Consider the following 17235-nt stretch of genomic DNA (forward strand, 5'->3'; position numbering starts at 1 on the left):
TCTAGAACAAAACGTCTCACAGAAGTCGATGGAAAGAAGTTTCTTGGAAAACATCTTGAGCACGTCTATACTAAGACGCCTTTTCAAAGACGTCCAAGATATTTCTTTTTCGGAGGTAAATTAGATGTTTTTCCAAACACCTCTCAGCGATGTTTATTTAGAAACGTTTCGCAAATACTATTGTAGAAAGGGTTTACTAACTTTTAAAAGTCCACAAAAAATACTCCATGTTTCACCTGTTCAGAATGTTGAATCCCTATTCAAAGAATGTTCACGAATCACAGCGAACATTTTCTATGCATGGTTTATTGCGCTGCGGAATTAAACAATAGATACGGCAAGTCAATTGTTAGACAGCTTTGCATTACTCAAATGTCTCAACTTGATTATTTGATAAGCAGGAACAGAAGGTAAAAGACCGCTTTAAAATAACCTCGAAATTTGAAACTGCGGTTCCTTATAGCCGGAACCAAAGCCCCGTCATTTACTGTCCAGCTAACCTACCGCTCTTAAGGATGCACTGGGTTGCACACAGGTCCTGAAAGACGAGGGGAGGCACGCGAATGAGAATGCTTTTTTCACGCTAGGAATGCCTCTTCATTCCAGCTTGCCTGGCCAACACCAGAAAACCACCGTATTGCCGCTCGTAAGGCCGTGCTGGGGTAGCGTACGGGTTCCTGAAAGACGACGGGAGGCACGCGAATTACATGCTTCCACTCCGGGTTGCCTGGGAGCACGAGAAAGCGACCGCCCTGCCGGAAAATGCATAGCAAATAACGTATACCAGTTGTTTGTTGCTTGGGCAAGAGAAGAATCAGCAGGAGAGCCGATCATACGCTCAAACATCGTTGCGCACGCTGAAGCCTGCTGCATGGTGGTGATCCGCTCGATGCCTATGCAACTTACAATTTGTCAGCAATGCTTCCGTGATTCATGCTTTTTGTTCCTCTTGAGAGAGGAAAACCATAAGGAGTACAAACCATAAGGTTTAAATTGGCAAAAAATAAATGAAACCCATATTTGTTTTTTGAAATTGTTTGGTTTCGTAGGCAGTTATTGCTTTATTAGCATTTTGGCGTAGCAGTCGCTAGCGACTGCTTGCTGCCCGCGCGCACTGATCGTTCAAATCATCTTTTCTCGTCCCTCGACATGCTCAACGTGCTCACGATGGTGTGTGTTCGGTGGGCTGTCTTCGTATCCCGCACTTGGACATCTACGCTGAGTTTGCAGCTTTCCCGCACTTGTTTTTACAACCCCTGCTGCGCTGTGATATGGAGCTCATATTTCTCAACAGTAAGTAACTTTCCACTTCTCTTGTATGGTGAAAGCAACACGCCGAAGCTGAGCTGCAGAGGCTGGTTTGGTTGGGTGGTTTGTGGGGTTTAACGTCCCAAAGAAAGTCAGACTATGAGAGACGCCGGTGTCATGCTTTTCCATAATGCTCATGCCAGCAGCGCTTTCTAAGTGCCTACATAAATTTCCATATGACTAGTTTTTGATCAGTTATGGAAGTGTGCAGTATTCTATCCTCGTACCAAGAATGTAAGACATAAGTAAGTATTAAAAAGTTTCATAAATATTGTATTAACCAACATTTATATTAGTTCTCATATCCTAGTATTTAAAGGGAGAAATATGGTAATGATATCTCACTTTGTTCCTCTATGTTGTTTTCTGCTGCTTGTCACTTTGTATATTTTTCTTTGCTTGAGCTCATCTGATTTTCTGTTCTCTAATAGCTGTGCTGCCATCCCAAACACAATATGTTTTTAAACTCCGTAAATGGGTTAACTTCTAATATTTTTGGTAAGGCAGTGTGTTTGCATTTGTGTACTGTGAAGAAATTCCGTAATTCAATGCATAATCTTCTCTACAAACCTGTGTATCATTTTTCATGCAGGGCCACCAGAGGGGTGCTTCCGATTGCGTTTATGATAAGCCAGTGTATTTTGAATATATATTTGTGGCCTCTAGAATGACAGCCTGTGGGTCCGGTTGGCTCATGACTTGAAAACACTGGCGCAAAGACGACACCACATGCACATAGCTACGAAAGTGTTTATTGGAAAAAGAGAGGAGATTAAATTTTTACCCCTTGATCAATCATGTGCATAAAACATAATTGCTGTCAACGCTGCCGATAGCAGTAAGCAGCAAACGACATGAGTTAACACCTATAACAAAGGTTACAGGGAAAAATAAACCAAACAAATTATACCTATTGCATAGTCAGTCAATCATAGCAAAAGTATTTGAAGTATTGCTGTTTGAAACATAAAACCAAAACAAAAACAGTAAAAAACAAAACAAAGGTAATTAACAATAAATTCCACATCATCAGCACCGCTCAGCAGATTGTCAGACAGTAAAAAAAATGCAATGCTCTTAACCCTGCCAAAATGGCAGGGTTGATAGCGATTAAGCATTGAACATATGCGTTGCTGAGGGGTATAAATGTGCCCCCTTTTTTCCAATACATAGTTAGTAGTTGTGCGCATATGGAGTCCTATTCGTTTTTGTTGTCATCTTTGCACCATAGCATTTTCAAATCAGTGGCCTCAGCTCACTTTAAGGTTTTCTGTGTATGAACAGGGTGAATAAAGCTTTCTTATCTAAAACACACTGGAAAAGACTTCTTGAAGTTCAAGGTAGGCCAGTACTCGAAGCATTAGAAAGCCACTGCCTCCACCTCGTTTTGTGGTGTGAGCTATGAGGGATTTTTTTTCAGGCATGGCCTATCTTAGTGAATGATTTCAATTGCATGGTAGGTCCGGGCATTTTGGATAGATGGTAGTGGCATCACCTTATTTTGCTGTTTCCTATCTCCGTGCATATTTTTCTTAAGAACCCCACAAAACCCAGGCACATAGCCCAACTGCCACTGCCTTTGGCTCGTTTGAATTGTGTCTGTCTTAAAGACCCCCGGAAAAGGCAGATCCTGGAGTTTACGATAAGCCATTGAATTTAGCTCATCAGAAAAATGCCTTCAGAGTGCATTGTGATTTTATATATATCTATGCGAGTTATCAAAAAAATATATGCAGAACCTTCTGGATAAATGTTTCCAGTGTGTTTACACCAGTGCATTTGCATGCATGTTTGTAACCTAACTGTTTTTTTGCCAGTGCAAGTTGTTTGGAATTTACGTTTGCAGAAGAACCTTCAAAAAAAGACTCCTCAAATCCATATTGCCGACAAGTTTATTTGCGGATTGCTTTTTCTTTTGTAGATGGAGTGCAATAAAAATTCAGACTGGAGAAGCATGTGTTCTTAATATATTCAGTATGTGCATCTACTATTGAGTGACCGATTTGTAGTTTGTGGTGATTGTCCTCATTTCTGCATCTGAGATAACATAGTACTCTGCTTTGAGAACATTTTTTTTGTAAATTTTAAATTATACAGTTAACTAGGAAGAGGGTGAATTTTTAAATTTTCTACGGCATTATAAGACACAGCTAGAGATGGCACAGTAATCGGTGGGGGTGGTAAATGAGTAAATTTTAAAATGCTATAAAACAAAAATTTAAAATTTTGATTCTCTTCAGCCGGACTGATTTCCTGCCATTTCTAGCTGTGTGTTATTGTGTTGTAAAAAGTGCAAGCCTTCATCAATTCGCCTTCTCCCCAGTTAACTGTGTAATTTCATTAAATTTAGAAAAAAATTATACTATTAGACGGCGGTCAGTATAAATTTTATTTAAAGCGTAGAACATTTTCTTGAGCCACGCAGTCGCAGCTGTCGCGATTTAAAAAGCAGGGCACTTGAGCTTTGCTATTAAGTATATGATACCAAAGAATTAATTGCTGCCTTCTGAAGTTTTCCTTATTTATACACATAGCGAAGTGCTCACGGATTTTTGCTAAAACCAGGATTATCGTATTGCCAATAATTACAGTAAGATGTAATATATTAAAAGCCATCTGTAGTTGGTATAAAATTTTATTTCTGTCAAGTCTCAAGAATTTGTAAGCTTCGCTTGTTGATAGCATGTCTGTAACAGGATCTAGGCATCCCATTGTTCCAGTCTTATTCTCTGAATGCAGCTCTTGTTTAGTTAGCTATGTCTAGTTGTGTCTTCAGTTCAAAAAACGCGCTGACAAATCAGTCCTCGGCAGTATCGGCTGAGCACTACTGCTTGCCCACGAGCATGTTGGTGCATTTTAGCTCACAACCTCAACAATGATAACGCCGGCACCAGACTGTCCTCCGAACGAGCACTCGGTCGCCTAGGCAAATGTAAACGCGAAGGAATGTCAGCTGGGAAGACTAGAATGAATTTTTAAAATTAAGAACCAAATGTTGGGCGGATTTCACTGTGTTGCTTCCATGCACGTATTCCACATCATGGGGCTTGTCTTATTCTCGTGAAATTCATAACGCTTTAACGTGACATACACGGTCACATAAAAATCAGGGAATAAAACTTCATAAATCCGTAGATCATAATTCAGACCACTTCTCCTATTCCATGCAAGTAAGTTACCTTCCAATGACTAAATCAGGCCGTCGTATTTGTTACTTATTTTTAACGAGAATGCACGGTTGAAAGAGAGAAAAAAGACGGCCACACAGTATGAGCGACCACTTCACGAGGGTAGAGGGGGAGCCTCAGTTCAAAAGCTGAGCCAGCGTTTCGACATGTGGACTTGTCTTCGTCTGGGCCCGTACAATCAAGTCCACTTATCGAAAAGTTGGCTCGGCTAGCGCTCGCTACCCTTGATTAGTGCTCTTTGATTTTAAGCATTGTGGTTACATACGACTTTGTGCAAATTAGCATTTGTTAGGTAAAAATGGGTATATACAAAAATTACCAATCAAATGTGCAGAGGAGCGTTCGCATGCAAATGAGGATTCGAAGTGGTGCCGCAGATGGCAGCCACTAATGCTATCTCGTCATACTTATCAAGGCGGAGCTCAAGGGCCTCGCAATATATTCTTACTCTTCGGAAAGCGCAATCGCCCAAGAAACGTTTCAAGTGTTTTTTTTCATGGGATTTCTTTTTGTTGCATATATCTATGTCGTAAAGGGCAACTCCTTCTCCACAGCTTTCTTGGTACTGACGGATGCACTCCTGAGGAAAATGGTTCCTATATTGGCCGTTGACCCATAGCATGCACTCTGAAATTAGAACATTTTTGACCGTTTAGCGCCAGTAACCTAAATGAAAACAGCGAACGTCACCGAACATATCTGTGCTTCATTAAAACAAACATGCTATATCCCCCGCAGTATATCTGTTATTGCTGATATTTTCAAAAATAGTAAATACGTCGCGAACGCTGCCAAGGAGTATGTATAAGCTTAAGTTTTGAAGTGAAAACTTCATTAAGGGAATGTGTCAGCCATGGCCAACTGTCCTGTCTCTTTGGCTTTTAAAACGTATTGTGCCTTTGACCAGATAAAGTGTAGGTGTCCCGAATTCCGTGCTTTACAACAAAATTATAGTGTGCTTTCCTTTTCCTGAAATATAGCTTAAACATAGAAAAGGTTAAAAGTCAATAGCGCGAGAGCCACATTAAAGCATATTTTCACTAACTGCACCATCAGTTTCATTCATGCCATTATCATAATACTGATCACTGTAATCACTAGCGCTTGTATTATCACTGTCAACTAAATCCGCTGTAACCAACGTTCTTTATTCAAATAGAGACATCTAAGAACGTTGCTGTCACTGTTATTGCTACTACCATCATGGTCCTTATCGCTAACAGCAGCGTAATTGTCATCGGTTCTATAATAGTTTTTATCTCACCGACAGCAGCATCATTGTCATCGGTACTATCGTCATCACGCTCGACAAGGAGAATTGCGATCGCGATTGGTTTCTCATGAGCCCAGAGTGGCGTAGTGGCACACGGCTAGGATTGGAGCTAAATCGGCTCCACTACCGCGGGGGACCAATATTTATTTTTATTTGATGCGGCGCACAATACAGTGAAATGACACGATTGAAAAAGCGCCATTATAGGGCTCAGTGCAGCAACTCTCAAGGCGAAGCTGGAGCGTTCCCCCAATTAGAACCGACAGCCAATGCATAACCATGTAAAACGCATTTTTCGCTTGTATCACTAGGTTTAAGCCATGCTTAAACACCCACATTGTAAAATATGAATATGCACGGTGTTCATATTCAAATTTTACAAACATCGTACAATCGTAGTAGCTAAAATAAATTGGTTATTAGATGAAAACGATCAAATTGTTTTGAAGGCCTTCTCTTATGCATCTACTAACATTAAAATGATCGACCTATCGATTTGTTTTTATACTTGTTCTCTAATTGCCCACATGCCGATTCTGTCTGCAATGACTGGACTGAGAAATTCAAGAACTTCAAAGGATACGTTTCTTTAGTAACCATACAGCATTGAGATCCTAACGCTCAATTATGTTCGTGAAAGTTCCACTCTCCTCTCCCTACACCCGCAGATATTTTCCCTCAAGAAATATTTACAGTGTGAGCGAAAATGGAGCACTTGTGGCTTAGAATCGACACACGCTTGACAATGAGGCAGTATGGCGTTAAACTATTTTTTAGCTGCCTACCCACGAAACGATTCCCAGATCCCTTAAATTGCTACTATAGATAACATGGCAAGAAATAGCCCAAGAGCAAACTGGACTTCTCAATTTTATTCTAGGTTCTTTTATAGTAAAATAGTCGTTCTTCCGACCTTCTTACAATTGTTTATTTCACAGGCTCTCAAAATATGTGTTATTTATGTGAGACAGTTAGCGTTATTGATTGGCATCGATATTTAGAAGATAGCCTAATTGTCATGACCGGGGAGTAATTTGCCACTCCGCTTTCTGTCTGATAGAGGTTTGTCACCGATGACGGGTTAGCTGATGATGTTTTGCCAAAACTCCTGTTCATTGTTGTTTGCAACTACACTTCTCTTGAGAATTGAACCGAACTAATTAAAAAAGTTAACCACGCCTTTCCAGTATTGTATTCTATATCAGAAACGAGCAATAGTTTGTGCGAACACATTTTTTTCGCCCTTTAAACCTTATCAGATCTTACCTTCGAGACACAAGTCAGTAGGTACACTTAGGTAACAGACAGTCCTCTTTTTTACCCATTGCAACTGGAGTTCCACAAGGTAGTGTTTTAGAGCCGTTCCTTTTTAATGTATATATTAATGACTTTGTGACGACTGGGTTGGAGGGAAAATTTAATATTTATGCTGATGATAATAGCATTCTTTTATCTGTCCGAGAAGAAAACAGTCTTGCAACACAATGTAACGATTTGTTCGAAAGATTGGTTTTCTGGTCAAAGAATTAACCGATTGAAAATTAATCCGGCAAAAACAAAAGTAATTATTTTTCGGCCGAGAACTAAAGTAGTAAGCTTGGCGACCACTCTTCACTGTGATGGAGAAGAAATTTCAGTTGTAAAAGAACATAAGATTCTAGGAGTGACGTTTTCCGATTCATTAACATGGGACTCACACATCACCAATATCTGCGAAAAACTCAGTAAAACAACCGGGGCCTTATCTCGCTGCCGCTCATTACTTCCAGTGCACACTAAACTTCAAATATATCAGGCGCTGTTCTTCTCATACATTAACTATTGCAATTTGGTGTGGTTGACAACAACTAAAGGCAACATTAAGAAGGTTTACATGTTGCAAAAGACGATTGTGCGCATTATAGCTAACATTGACTACTTCTCTTCAACTGAACAGTATTTTCCTCAATACAATATAGTCCCGATACAAAACATTTATGAATTTCGTATGCTGCGCTCATTTTATTTATCATCAACCGCTTTCTTGAAACATAATCTTCCACAAATTCTCAATAAGTATAATGAATTCAGCAGCCCCAGCCTCAACCGATTACGGCAGTATTTTTTATCCCATTAGATTTTAGTGGGTGATATTTCCTGCTATCCTGATTTTCAGAAGCCGTTAATATGAAAATGTACTTTTTCCTGTATGTTTCCCTTTAGAAGTACTATTTGTATTGCATCTTTAGATTTTTTTTCTCTCTTGCATCTATTCTTTGAATGACGTCATTGCTGTTTTTTTATGCAAACATGTATCAATATTGTCCTCTCATAGTTGATTTTTTCACATGCTCAGATCTGTACCATGAATTTTTTGTATTTTATTTTTCATTGTACTGTCCTATGCATGGTAGGCCACCATGCCCTGCCTTGTACATCGCGCACCTGGGCCTTGTCAATCTGACATGACAGCTTTTAGCCCAGGTGACCCTTCAGAAGCTTTCTGAAAAATAAAATTGAATTGAATTGAATTCTTCTCGCTTAGCTGGTACAATGCGGAATAAATGATGTTCTCCTTATCTGATGGCTAATTGGCTCCTGGAAACAATGTGTACTAGCATAGACATATAGACTCTGACACCAATTCGTGTTTGAATACAAAACCGGGGAAAAAGGAGGACGGACTGGCTGAACAAGGAAATTACACAGCGCCCGTTGGAGCGCTTTTCTTCCTTCTTTGATCATTCGTTCTTTTTCAATAATTTCCACCCCAAAAAATTATGTGCCCTCTGAGTCGCCCCTCGCTCTTCTCAGGTTTTACTTATCCTCCTTTCGTATTAACTACAAATAGTTCTAACACAGCTTCTTAATTTCTCAATTAAGCGAGGTGAATATTTTTGGCGCCTAAACAAACGTTTTATGGCATTTGAGAAAAAAAAAAATATGCCAGCGTTTGCCAACACACATTCAATGATGTAGTAATCGTGTGTAAGTAACTGAGTTTTATGTTATGCACAGAATATCCTACTACTAAAATCATTCCTAAAGCGGTGATTTTATTATCATGGGTGGAGTTCTGCCTCTTTTGTACTCCCCATGAACCGAAATTCACAGTGGAAGCGTGCGATTCGTTGAGGTGCTTCCATAGCGCAATTTTTTGTAAACCTGGCGCTGTTGAAAAAAACTCCAAGCAATTTATGCTTATTGTAGTAAGGTCTCCAAGATGTCAGGCCACTGTCCGCTACGGAGAGGAGTCTCCGTTGATCTGCCTTTTGTATATACGGGTGAAATAACCTCCCTGAGATAGTTATAGGCCTCGACGGAATCTAAAATATAGATTCTTCATCGGCGGTGATCACGATACTGCGATGCCCCGGATGTTTTAACTTTTGGTAAACGCGCCTGTAGTGATATTTTCGATATAATTCGGCCTCATCTGAGTGCTTACTCCGAAAGTAGCCGTAATATTATTTAAATGAGCCTTGCGCCCGTTTCTGCCACAGCTTTAGCATCGCTGCATATGAACAAGGCGATAAGTCTTTTCATATTCCTTAATACTGTTTGAAACTGTAAGAGGTAGTGGCCATCGCTATGTCCCCGGCAACGCCCATGTGTCCTCCCAAGCATCGGGCTGCAGAAAGAACCCATCAAAAATCATAACCAATGCTAACACTGAATAAAAAAAAAAACATTTTTAGGATGCTAGGCGTTTTGGCAATGTTTCCGTCTTTGGGGATTATAGGAAGTTAATCCTATAACCCCCAAAGAGGGAAACATTGCGCATTTGCGCACATGAATGCTTTGAGAGAGCATTCTTGAATACACATACTGGCACGCAAGAGTGCCTAGCAGGCATCGTAATTGATTGCTGCTTGTTTTTATTTGACGTGGAGAGCAAACATTTTCGTGGTGAAAAAGTTTAAAGTAATTGTACTCAGTTCATCTATGTCGATGCTGAACACCATACTAAGTACTGCTGGTCTGATTGTCGGCAATCAAGAAAAGTATGAATCGTAAGGTCACCGGAGAGCAATAATTGAGAGCGTGTGGTTAGTGTGCCCTTTGTGGCGCGTATATGAGGCAACCAATAAATCTCACGTTGATGGTTGGTTTTCTGGTGGATGACCACCAAACGATCTGCTTTACGCTATGATAAGAAATAAAAGTGTTTTCATCAATGACATTAGATTTCCTGAGAAAAGAAAAGAGTGACAGATAGGGGACAGAAACCCAACTAGCAAAGAAAATAAAAACTTTCGGAACACGTTGCGCATAACAGACTACGTAATAACCTAATTAAGTAAATAATGCTTTTTATGTCAGAAGTGATCTTGACAAAGCAAAGAGCAAAAATTACAAGGGTTCAACGCTCCTGAACCAAACATTGAGCGAAAACATTAGCTGCGGGTGACCGAGCGTTCTTCTTCTCTTTTATGAACGTGCCTTAGCGGCCTATAGGAGTAGAGTGAATGCCAGGGTCCTAGCAGGCTGATTCTGACATAACCGTCCCATATGTGAAACGAGAGACCCAAGTTGGCAGCTCCTGCCAACTGAGCCGCGGCTCCGATTGCGCCACGCCGACCGCTTGAGTTGGGAGCCCACCTCTCGATTTTGTGTCACGTGGGGTGCGACGTCACAGCGTCACGTGGGTAAGACGTGACTACCGCCGTGCTACGCTGACCGCTGAGTTGGTGGCCCAGCTCTCACCGTAGTGTCACGTGGGGTGTGATGTCACAGCGTCACGTGGGCAAGGCGTGGCAACCGGCCGCGCTACGCTGAAGGCTTGAAACCTAGAGTAGTATCGCCTTCACAATAAAATCTCTGTGCACCACTGAATTTTCACGTAAATTCTCCTCGAGAATTAACTGGATCTTACGGCCTTCCATATCGTCAGTTCGGAGGACGAAGCATGTCTTGTAGTCGGTGTATGTGACCGTGGCAGTGGTAGGGTGGCTGGGGTCTGAAAAGAGAATAGTTGAAACGAGAAGGCAACTGATTTTTGTTTCGTTCGGGAAAATTTTCAATGCGTTCATCAGTCACAAAGATAGCACAAAAGCCTAATTCATAACTATCTTCAATAAGGGTTATTGGCCTGGGTAAAAGTAAAAAGGCCTAAAAGAGAGAACTGGAAAAAACTTAAGACGCAGAGACAGTGGATTCGTATTTACTTTGATTAAACATTAGTTCGGGGATACATTTCTCAGTTTCGTAGTGGGAAAACACCAAATCCGTTTTTAAAATAGGCGGCCTTCACCATATAATTTCCATAATGCGACAAAATGTAAGGCGGGTGCAATTTTATAAAATGGTTTACGCACTTTTCCTCTAGTTCTTTAACAATCATCGTTATCCCTTTAAACTGCGCCATATCTCATCCACCTTTGCCTCATTTCCTACATTCACTCGTGAAAAACTAAAGGCAGCCCATCATGGCATTTCAAAACAAGTGTAAAAAAAGGCCCGACATATCCTGCTCATCTAAGGCGTGGCGCTAACATTAACGAATATCTATAAATAAGCTGTTTCAGTCAGCAGTGTGACAGTATTTGGTGCGTATCATTTAGGCACAACTCACCGTCAGAACTGAAATCTTTCACCTGCTCGGGATGATCTCCTTCGTATATTCTGTGAACGACGTGCCTTGGAAAAAAGTGAAAAAAAATGCATTCGCGCACATACGCCTAAGTGTTTATTCAGCTACCTCTTTTTTATCGGCAGTTTCACAGAAGACCAAAAGAATAATCACTAAGAACCAGTCGCCTCTTCACTCTATGAAAAATTCTTCTGTCACCGGAGGATTCAAATTGGTAATAGGTTCAGCTTTGTTAACACTTAAGTTTCATCTAAAGTTCCTCTGCTTATCTAACAAAAAGTTCTCTGAACGCGCAGCGCCATTGTTCAAAGTGGCACAGATTAAGATGATAAACAGTTATTCACCGTAGAAATAGTGTATGCTTTTTGGTGGCAAATGATGGAAACAAGCGTCTCTATATGCTTGGTAACTTCTGATTTCTTTTTTTTTTTACGGGTCGTTGAAAACTATGTAATCCCAAAATTCGGTTCGCTTACACCGATTAAAATTTTGCAGTGGCTGCAGACAGCCTCTTAAAATGAAATTATCTCTTGAAGGATAGCTGACAACAACAAAACACTCTTCTCTACGTTCACGGCGGACCCCAAGAATTGTTTTTATTTCTTTTTTGCGTATACGTGCCATACGCTGAATTCCACATGACAAAACTGCATCCTGAGAGAAGCAGCTGCAATATAGGTTTTCTCTCATTATATTAATTTGATATCATTAGAGACTACCTCGGTAGCAGTATCTCTAACTATATCTACAGAGCAGAAGTATATATAGGTGTAAATTTGGGCCCGGTAGATACCGTTTCGTGGTTCATTTGTTTATTTGAAGATACTGTCAGTCCAAACAGGAACCGTTACAGGCGTGGGTTGATATACACAGGTTGTGAACATAATTAGACATACAATTAAAGCAAATGAAAAGGAAGATTTCGCCGCAAAAATATACAAGCAACATAAAAGGCACAACTGCATAACGGTATATACATTTCCGACTGCAATATTTCTCTTAAGCACTGCGAATATCCGTTTTATCCATTACCTTAGAAACTACATTAACCTTTTTTCGCAGGTCGCAGCATTTTTTCAAAAGGAGGGAAGAACTGGCACTAAGAACAAACAAGAAATAACCAGAAGTAAGCTCGATTTAGAAACTTTTTTATTTTTTTGCATCTGCATATATTACGGCTGCGGTACCTCTCGTCCGAAGTGTTAAATGTAGTGCATTTCATTATGTGCCTCAAGAAGATACAAATCATGATTAACTTGGTTCAAGGAATATGTAGACTTGAAGAGTTCACCTTTCTTTTCCATCGGCACCTCTCAGGAACAAAACGTACATAACTTTGCCAGCATCCGGGTTATACAAAGTTAAGACTGCATGTAGGCAAAGTAGGCTATCTGTGCCTGTCGTCGAGTTTGTCGAATATACTGCCGTCAAATAAGGAAAGCTCGCGATGTTCTGAAAACCAAAAATATTTCGGATGATAATATTAATTCATGACACAGATAGGAATCAGGCTGCAAGGCACGTTAGATTGGAATATATGTACATGCGACGTCTCCTAAGGCGGCTATAATGGACGGCAGTGCACTGCCACTGAAACGGCAGCATTTGGTGAAAACAAAGACGTATTCACCTCCTTATAGTCAAAGACGACCCGATTTAGGAAGTTTGAATTACGCTTTCTCACTTTAAAAAATCTTACGTGTATATCGTTGAGAGCTAGCCTTTAGTAATTTGCAACTAGTTTCACCAGCTGCCCAAGTCGTAATTTATTTATTTAATGCAAACAAGTTACAGTCTGTTCAATGTTCGTAAAAGCACGAGCCTAATATAAAGATTTAGGCGACAATGAATTTTTCGAGGCCTTATAAAAAAAATCGTTTTTGTTATGCCCTATGCACAATATCGGCTCTTGGTTAATATACGAAATATTTCATGCAAAAGCCAGATTTGTGCGAAAGCACTCATAATTTCAACACCACCGAGCAAAAATATTGTCCCCATCTTTTATGTGCGGTCGCTGTCATTGGCTAAGTTCTTTCCTAAGGTTTCACCCAGATGGTCTTGCGCGGGTAACTTAAATTAGGTGTGGTGCAGCGGCTTCAATGCAAGAGTTCCCTAGAGGGGTGCTTCATTTTCGCCAACTAAAAGCGTGAGAGGTGGAGCCTATAATGACGAACGAAGGACCATGACCTCTTACAATGGTTTAACACTAAGAAAACATGGAAACGAATTGAAATCGTTCCGGTTCCAATCTGCGTACTCGGTTCAGTAGCTGAGCGTTCTAACCAGTGAGCCGTCACGGCGTGTGTTCTTGTTTTAAATAACCACGTTTATTTATCTACATTTTGTGGAGCGGCTTCCAGATAGCGCTGCACGTAGGGTTAGACTGGAAGCTTCCGAGATCATGCACGCCGTAGCACCTAAGCTGATTGAGGAGCCAGGTTTAAACCTGCAAAGTTAAGCCGGCTTCTATGAGATGGCGGCACATGTATCGCTGAAACTGCACCCTCCCGTCCGTCTGCACTATATTCGATTTAGCAGTGATAACTGCAGATTGTCTACGTGCATATCTCGTAAACACATGCAGCCAATACGATATCGAGCAATGGGGAAGTGTGTTATCGTCCCCATAGTCTACACGTGACCCAAAAGCCGAAACCTAGAAGCTCATTTTGGGTGTTCTACGAAAGAGTAATACGTACCAGCTGACCTTCAGCGTCTTTTGAAAATGATCTCCTGGGCTTTGATTCCGCTCGCCCTAATATTGATTAGCATTCAATGGTTCTTTCGGTACACTACCTTGATAAATCAAAAATCAGTTTTACCCGCCAGGCCTTATTAATAAAACGAATCTGGTAAAAATGCATCTTGAGTAAAACGATTACCCCAAATGCTTTATATAAATTTGACAAACCATAAGGGTGCGTTCCTCTGCGGTGCATGTTCGTATAGAAATTGACATATAAGCGTAGTTTTCACCGCAAAAGTGACTTCAAAAACTTAAAAATCCGAGGTTCCCTCTGCCTCGGCAACTACTTGCAAACTTTAGTGGACCTCAGGTGGCGACCGCGAGCCAGTGTTAGAGGAATTTTTAAACCCGCTTTTAACGCGGTATTTCGGTTTTAGAACATGGCGACAGCGAGCCGTAACGATGTCCTGTAAACACTGGCAGGTATTATTTTTTTCTAAACCGACTGTGGTGCGTAAGCACGGAAAGCTGCAGTTCTAGCTTTACTAGTGGCGCCATCTAGCAGCGGCACAACATTTAGCCTGCATTTGTCGTTCATTCGAGTTCCTATCGCAAATTATCCTCCAACGCGATTTGCAGACCAATGCTGAATGGTGACGGATAAGGTATTAAAACTACCCTTAATACTTATGAAGATTACAGCTCTGATAGGAAATCACGTGCTATTTTTGGTAGCGCTTCCTGTTCACTTTTGTTGGTTATAGTTCCTGTTCACGCCACACATGTGGAAGAAAAGCTTTATATTTGAAAAGCAGGGGTTCCACATATTTACGAAAAAGTATAATGAAGATTCTTGAAGGCTAAGTAATCCTCCCGTTTCTTGTAAGAGAGTCGTATCGCAACTAAGAGTCTCGCATGGGACCCAGCACGTAATTTTCTTTTTTCTAATATATTTTCCTAATGTTTATTAAGCGGAAAAGCAATAGATAAACGAATTGGTTAGGGGAATCCTCGAGTTATTGGCCAACTTGATATCGCCTTACCATCTCATCTGCTGAGCGTTCTGGTTAGCTCAGTTAGTAGAGACACTGCCCCCGAAAAGGCGGTGGTTCCGGGTTGCATATTCTTTAACCCGGCACCTGGTTGCAAACTGTTGCATATTCTGAGCAGGCTGCGTTAGAACCCTCATAAATGAGGACATCTCCTAGTTTTGAAATGGCAACAATAATGTTGTTTCGTTACGCTCAAGGCGTGCATATTGGAGCGTTTGGCACATAAATATTTCAAGGTTTCGTTTGATTGTTGTAGAACAATAAGTCGCGGGTTCGACTCCAAAAGCCACTACTGTCTACTCCTATTTTACCCCGAGGCAACTGTTTGTTTTTGCCGTATATTAATGTCTCCTCTTGTCAGGTAATCTGTCACTGAACTTTGTAGAACATATAAATTAATTTTTTTTGCAAAAACTTGACATAAGAGAAACGGATGGAGGATGAAGAGCAGGAACCTTTTGGGGCACCATTGCCTCATATTATTGATAAATAGATTGTAGCGAGGTATCGCTACAAACAGGTGTAAGTACTAATACCCTATAATAAGCTCCTTTTCTCCTGAACATGTTACCCGATATTATGTTTCTACAGCTGGAATGTGATCTCAGAACTTTTGAAACAGGGAGCAGGGCAAAGTATTCATACTCCAAACTAGTTTGGGAAACGTGCCTCCCAAATTTGTCATCTAGATGAAAACCTACCGCTGAGTGTGATATTTAGCCACCAGCACTTTAGCTAGGCCGAAATATAGATGTCAATATGAACCTCAGTTATTTACATGAACGAGCCTCTACTTGTAATTTATGTTTCAATATCTGTAATACAATTGACACTTATTTTTCTTGTCACATCAAAGGAGAAGTTTGCCCTATCAGTCAACATACATCGGAATTCTTGTCTGTCGTGAACTCTTAGCTTTGAAAGCTTCATAGCAGTACACTTGGCTGGATAACTTCGCAGAGATGCCCTAACCGCCAACATGTAGGTACAGTTATTAAAAGTTAATATTTTTCAGGAAATTCCTCAGTGGTCAGTGATGTATTCTAAAAAAAAAGTAGTATGAGAACATAGATTTTCGTTAACCAGATTTATTTATCATTAATAGGGAATTGGCGCACAGGAGATGTTACTCGAAAGGAGGGTAACTTGAATCTAAACGGAACACAAGCGTATCAGAGCGCCAGAAAATTTCTTCAATGGGTAGGATAATTAAACATCAAGTATTAAGATCTTAAAAAGTGTATTTCGTTTCAATATTTAGGGGTGAAGAACACTGCTACTGTAAGAAAGCAGAAATCTCACCTCAATGGCATTTATTGGTTGGCCTTTTCCCTCTGCAGCCGCTGAAAAGAGAGCAAATATCACCCCGAGGAGCCTAGCGAGATGCTCAGCATCCATGATTTTGCGTTTCATGCGTGCTCTTGTGCTACATTTGAAGCAAGAATTTTACGTCGTTACTAAAGAGATATTCTTGGCAATTGAACAGGTGTGCTGCATGCGCACTAAGCATAAAGAAAAAGCACACATTCCAGAGAGCTAATGCCTTCCCATTGGTACAACCTTTAGCTGTCAAAAAGTTTCCGGCCCTCAGAATCAAGCCATTCCATTTATCAGAGTTGTTCCACATGCTTGAAAATTTTCGGAGGCTGAAAACACAGACAAATGTGGAGAGTACAATAGCTTACATAGAAGAGGATATGAGTGTCAACGGTTTGTGGTCATCACATATACGACGTTTTGCTGCTCTCAGATAAAACAGTAAATAAACAGTTTCGAAAGGGCAACAATCTGATAGCACCGAACAGACGTAAGCATATTGTATGGGTAAGCGCAATCTCACACAGCTTGTGCCTTCCTCGAAAAGCTCACAAAAATTCGCTGATTACACTGCGCTGGCACTAACCACTTGCTCATCACAACGTATATGAAAGCAAAAAATATTCGGACATGTATTTTGGAGCGCAGTAGACATTTGTCAGCTGAGAAGCTCGGAATAACTTTCTAGACTATACCCAGAAAACAGCGCACATTGGGCGCTGATATTCAGTATGCGTATTTGGACATCTGGATATGTTTTGTTCGTAAAAATCAAGGTCTGTGAAGCGCCCAACTTCCTTCGTTTGAGTAAAAACCCGGAGAAAACGCCTTTTATT

General features: G+C 40.6%; 1 protein-coding gene across 1 annotated transcript; it reads right to left on the reverse strand.

Annotated features, from left to right (window-relative positions):
* Positions 1-4067: 4067 nt before the first annotated feature.
* LOC146176985 (uncharacterized) lies at positions 4068-16617 on the reverse strand. Its single transcript, XM_084581063.1, has 5 exons — positions 16385-16617; positions 12633-12793; positions 11324-11388; positions 10625-10708; positions 4068-5123 (listed from the first exon to the last, which is right to left on the reverse strand). The coding sequence occupies exons 1-5, from the start codon at positions 16493-16495 to the stop codon at positions 4819-4821; spliced, it is 726 nt and encodes a 241-aa protein (XP_084437189.1). The 5' UTR covers positions 16496-16617; the 3' UTR covers positions 4068-4818.
* Between the last annotated feature and the right edge of the window lie 618 nt (positions 16618-17235).

The sequence above is a fragment of the Amblyomma maculatum genome, chromosome 10 (assembly GCF_055883805.1).
Source record: "Amblyomma maculatum isolate TAMU_Amacu chromosome 10, ASM5588380v1, whole genome shotgun sequence".
Classification (NCBI taxonomy): domain Eukaryota; kingdom Metazoa; phylum Arthropoda; class Arachnida; order Ixodida; family Ixodidae; genus Amblyomma; species Amblyomma maculatum.

Coding starts and splice junctions, on each gene's coding strand:
- LOC146176985 (XM_084581063.1), bottom strand. CDS start 16,495: ATGAAACGCAAAATCATGGATGCTGAGCATCTCGCTAGGCTCCTCGGG. Junction 11,389..12,632: donor GGTGCCGATGGAAAAGAAAG/GTGAACTCTTCA, acceptor CTTTTTTCCAAG/GCACGTCGTTCACAGAATAT. Junction 5,124..10,624: donor AACTGACGATATGGAAGGCC/GTAAGATCCAGT, acceptor TTCTAATTTCAG/AGTGCATGCTATGGGTCAAC.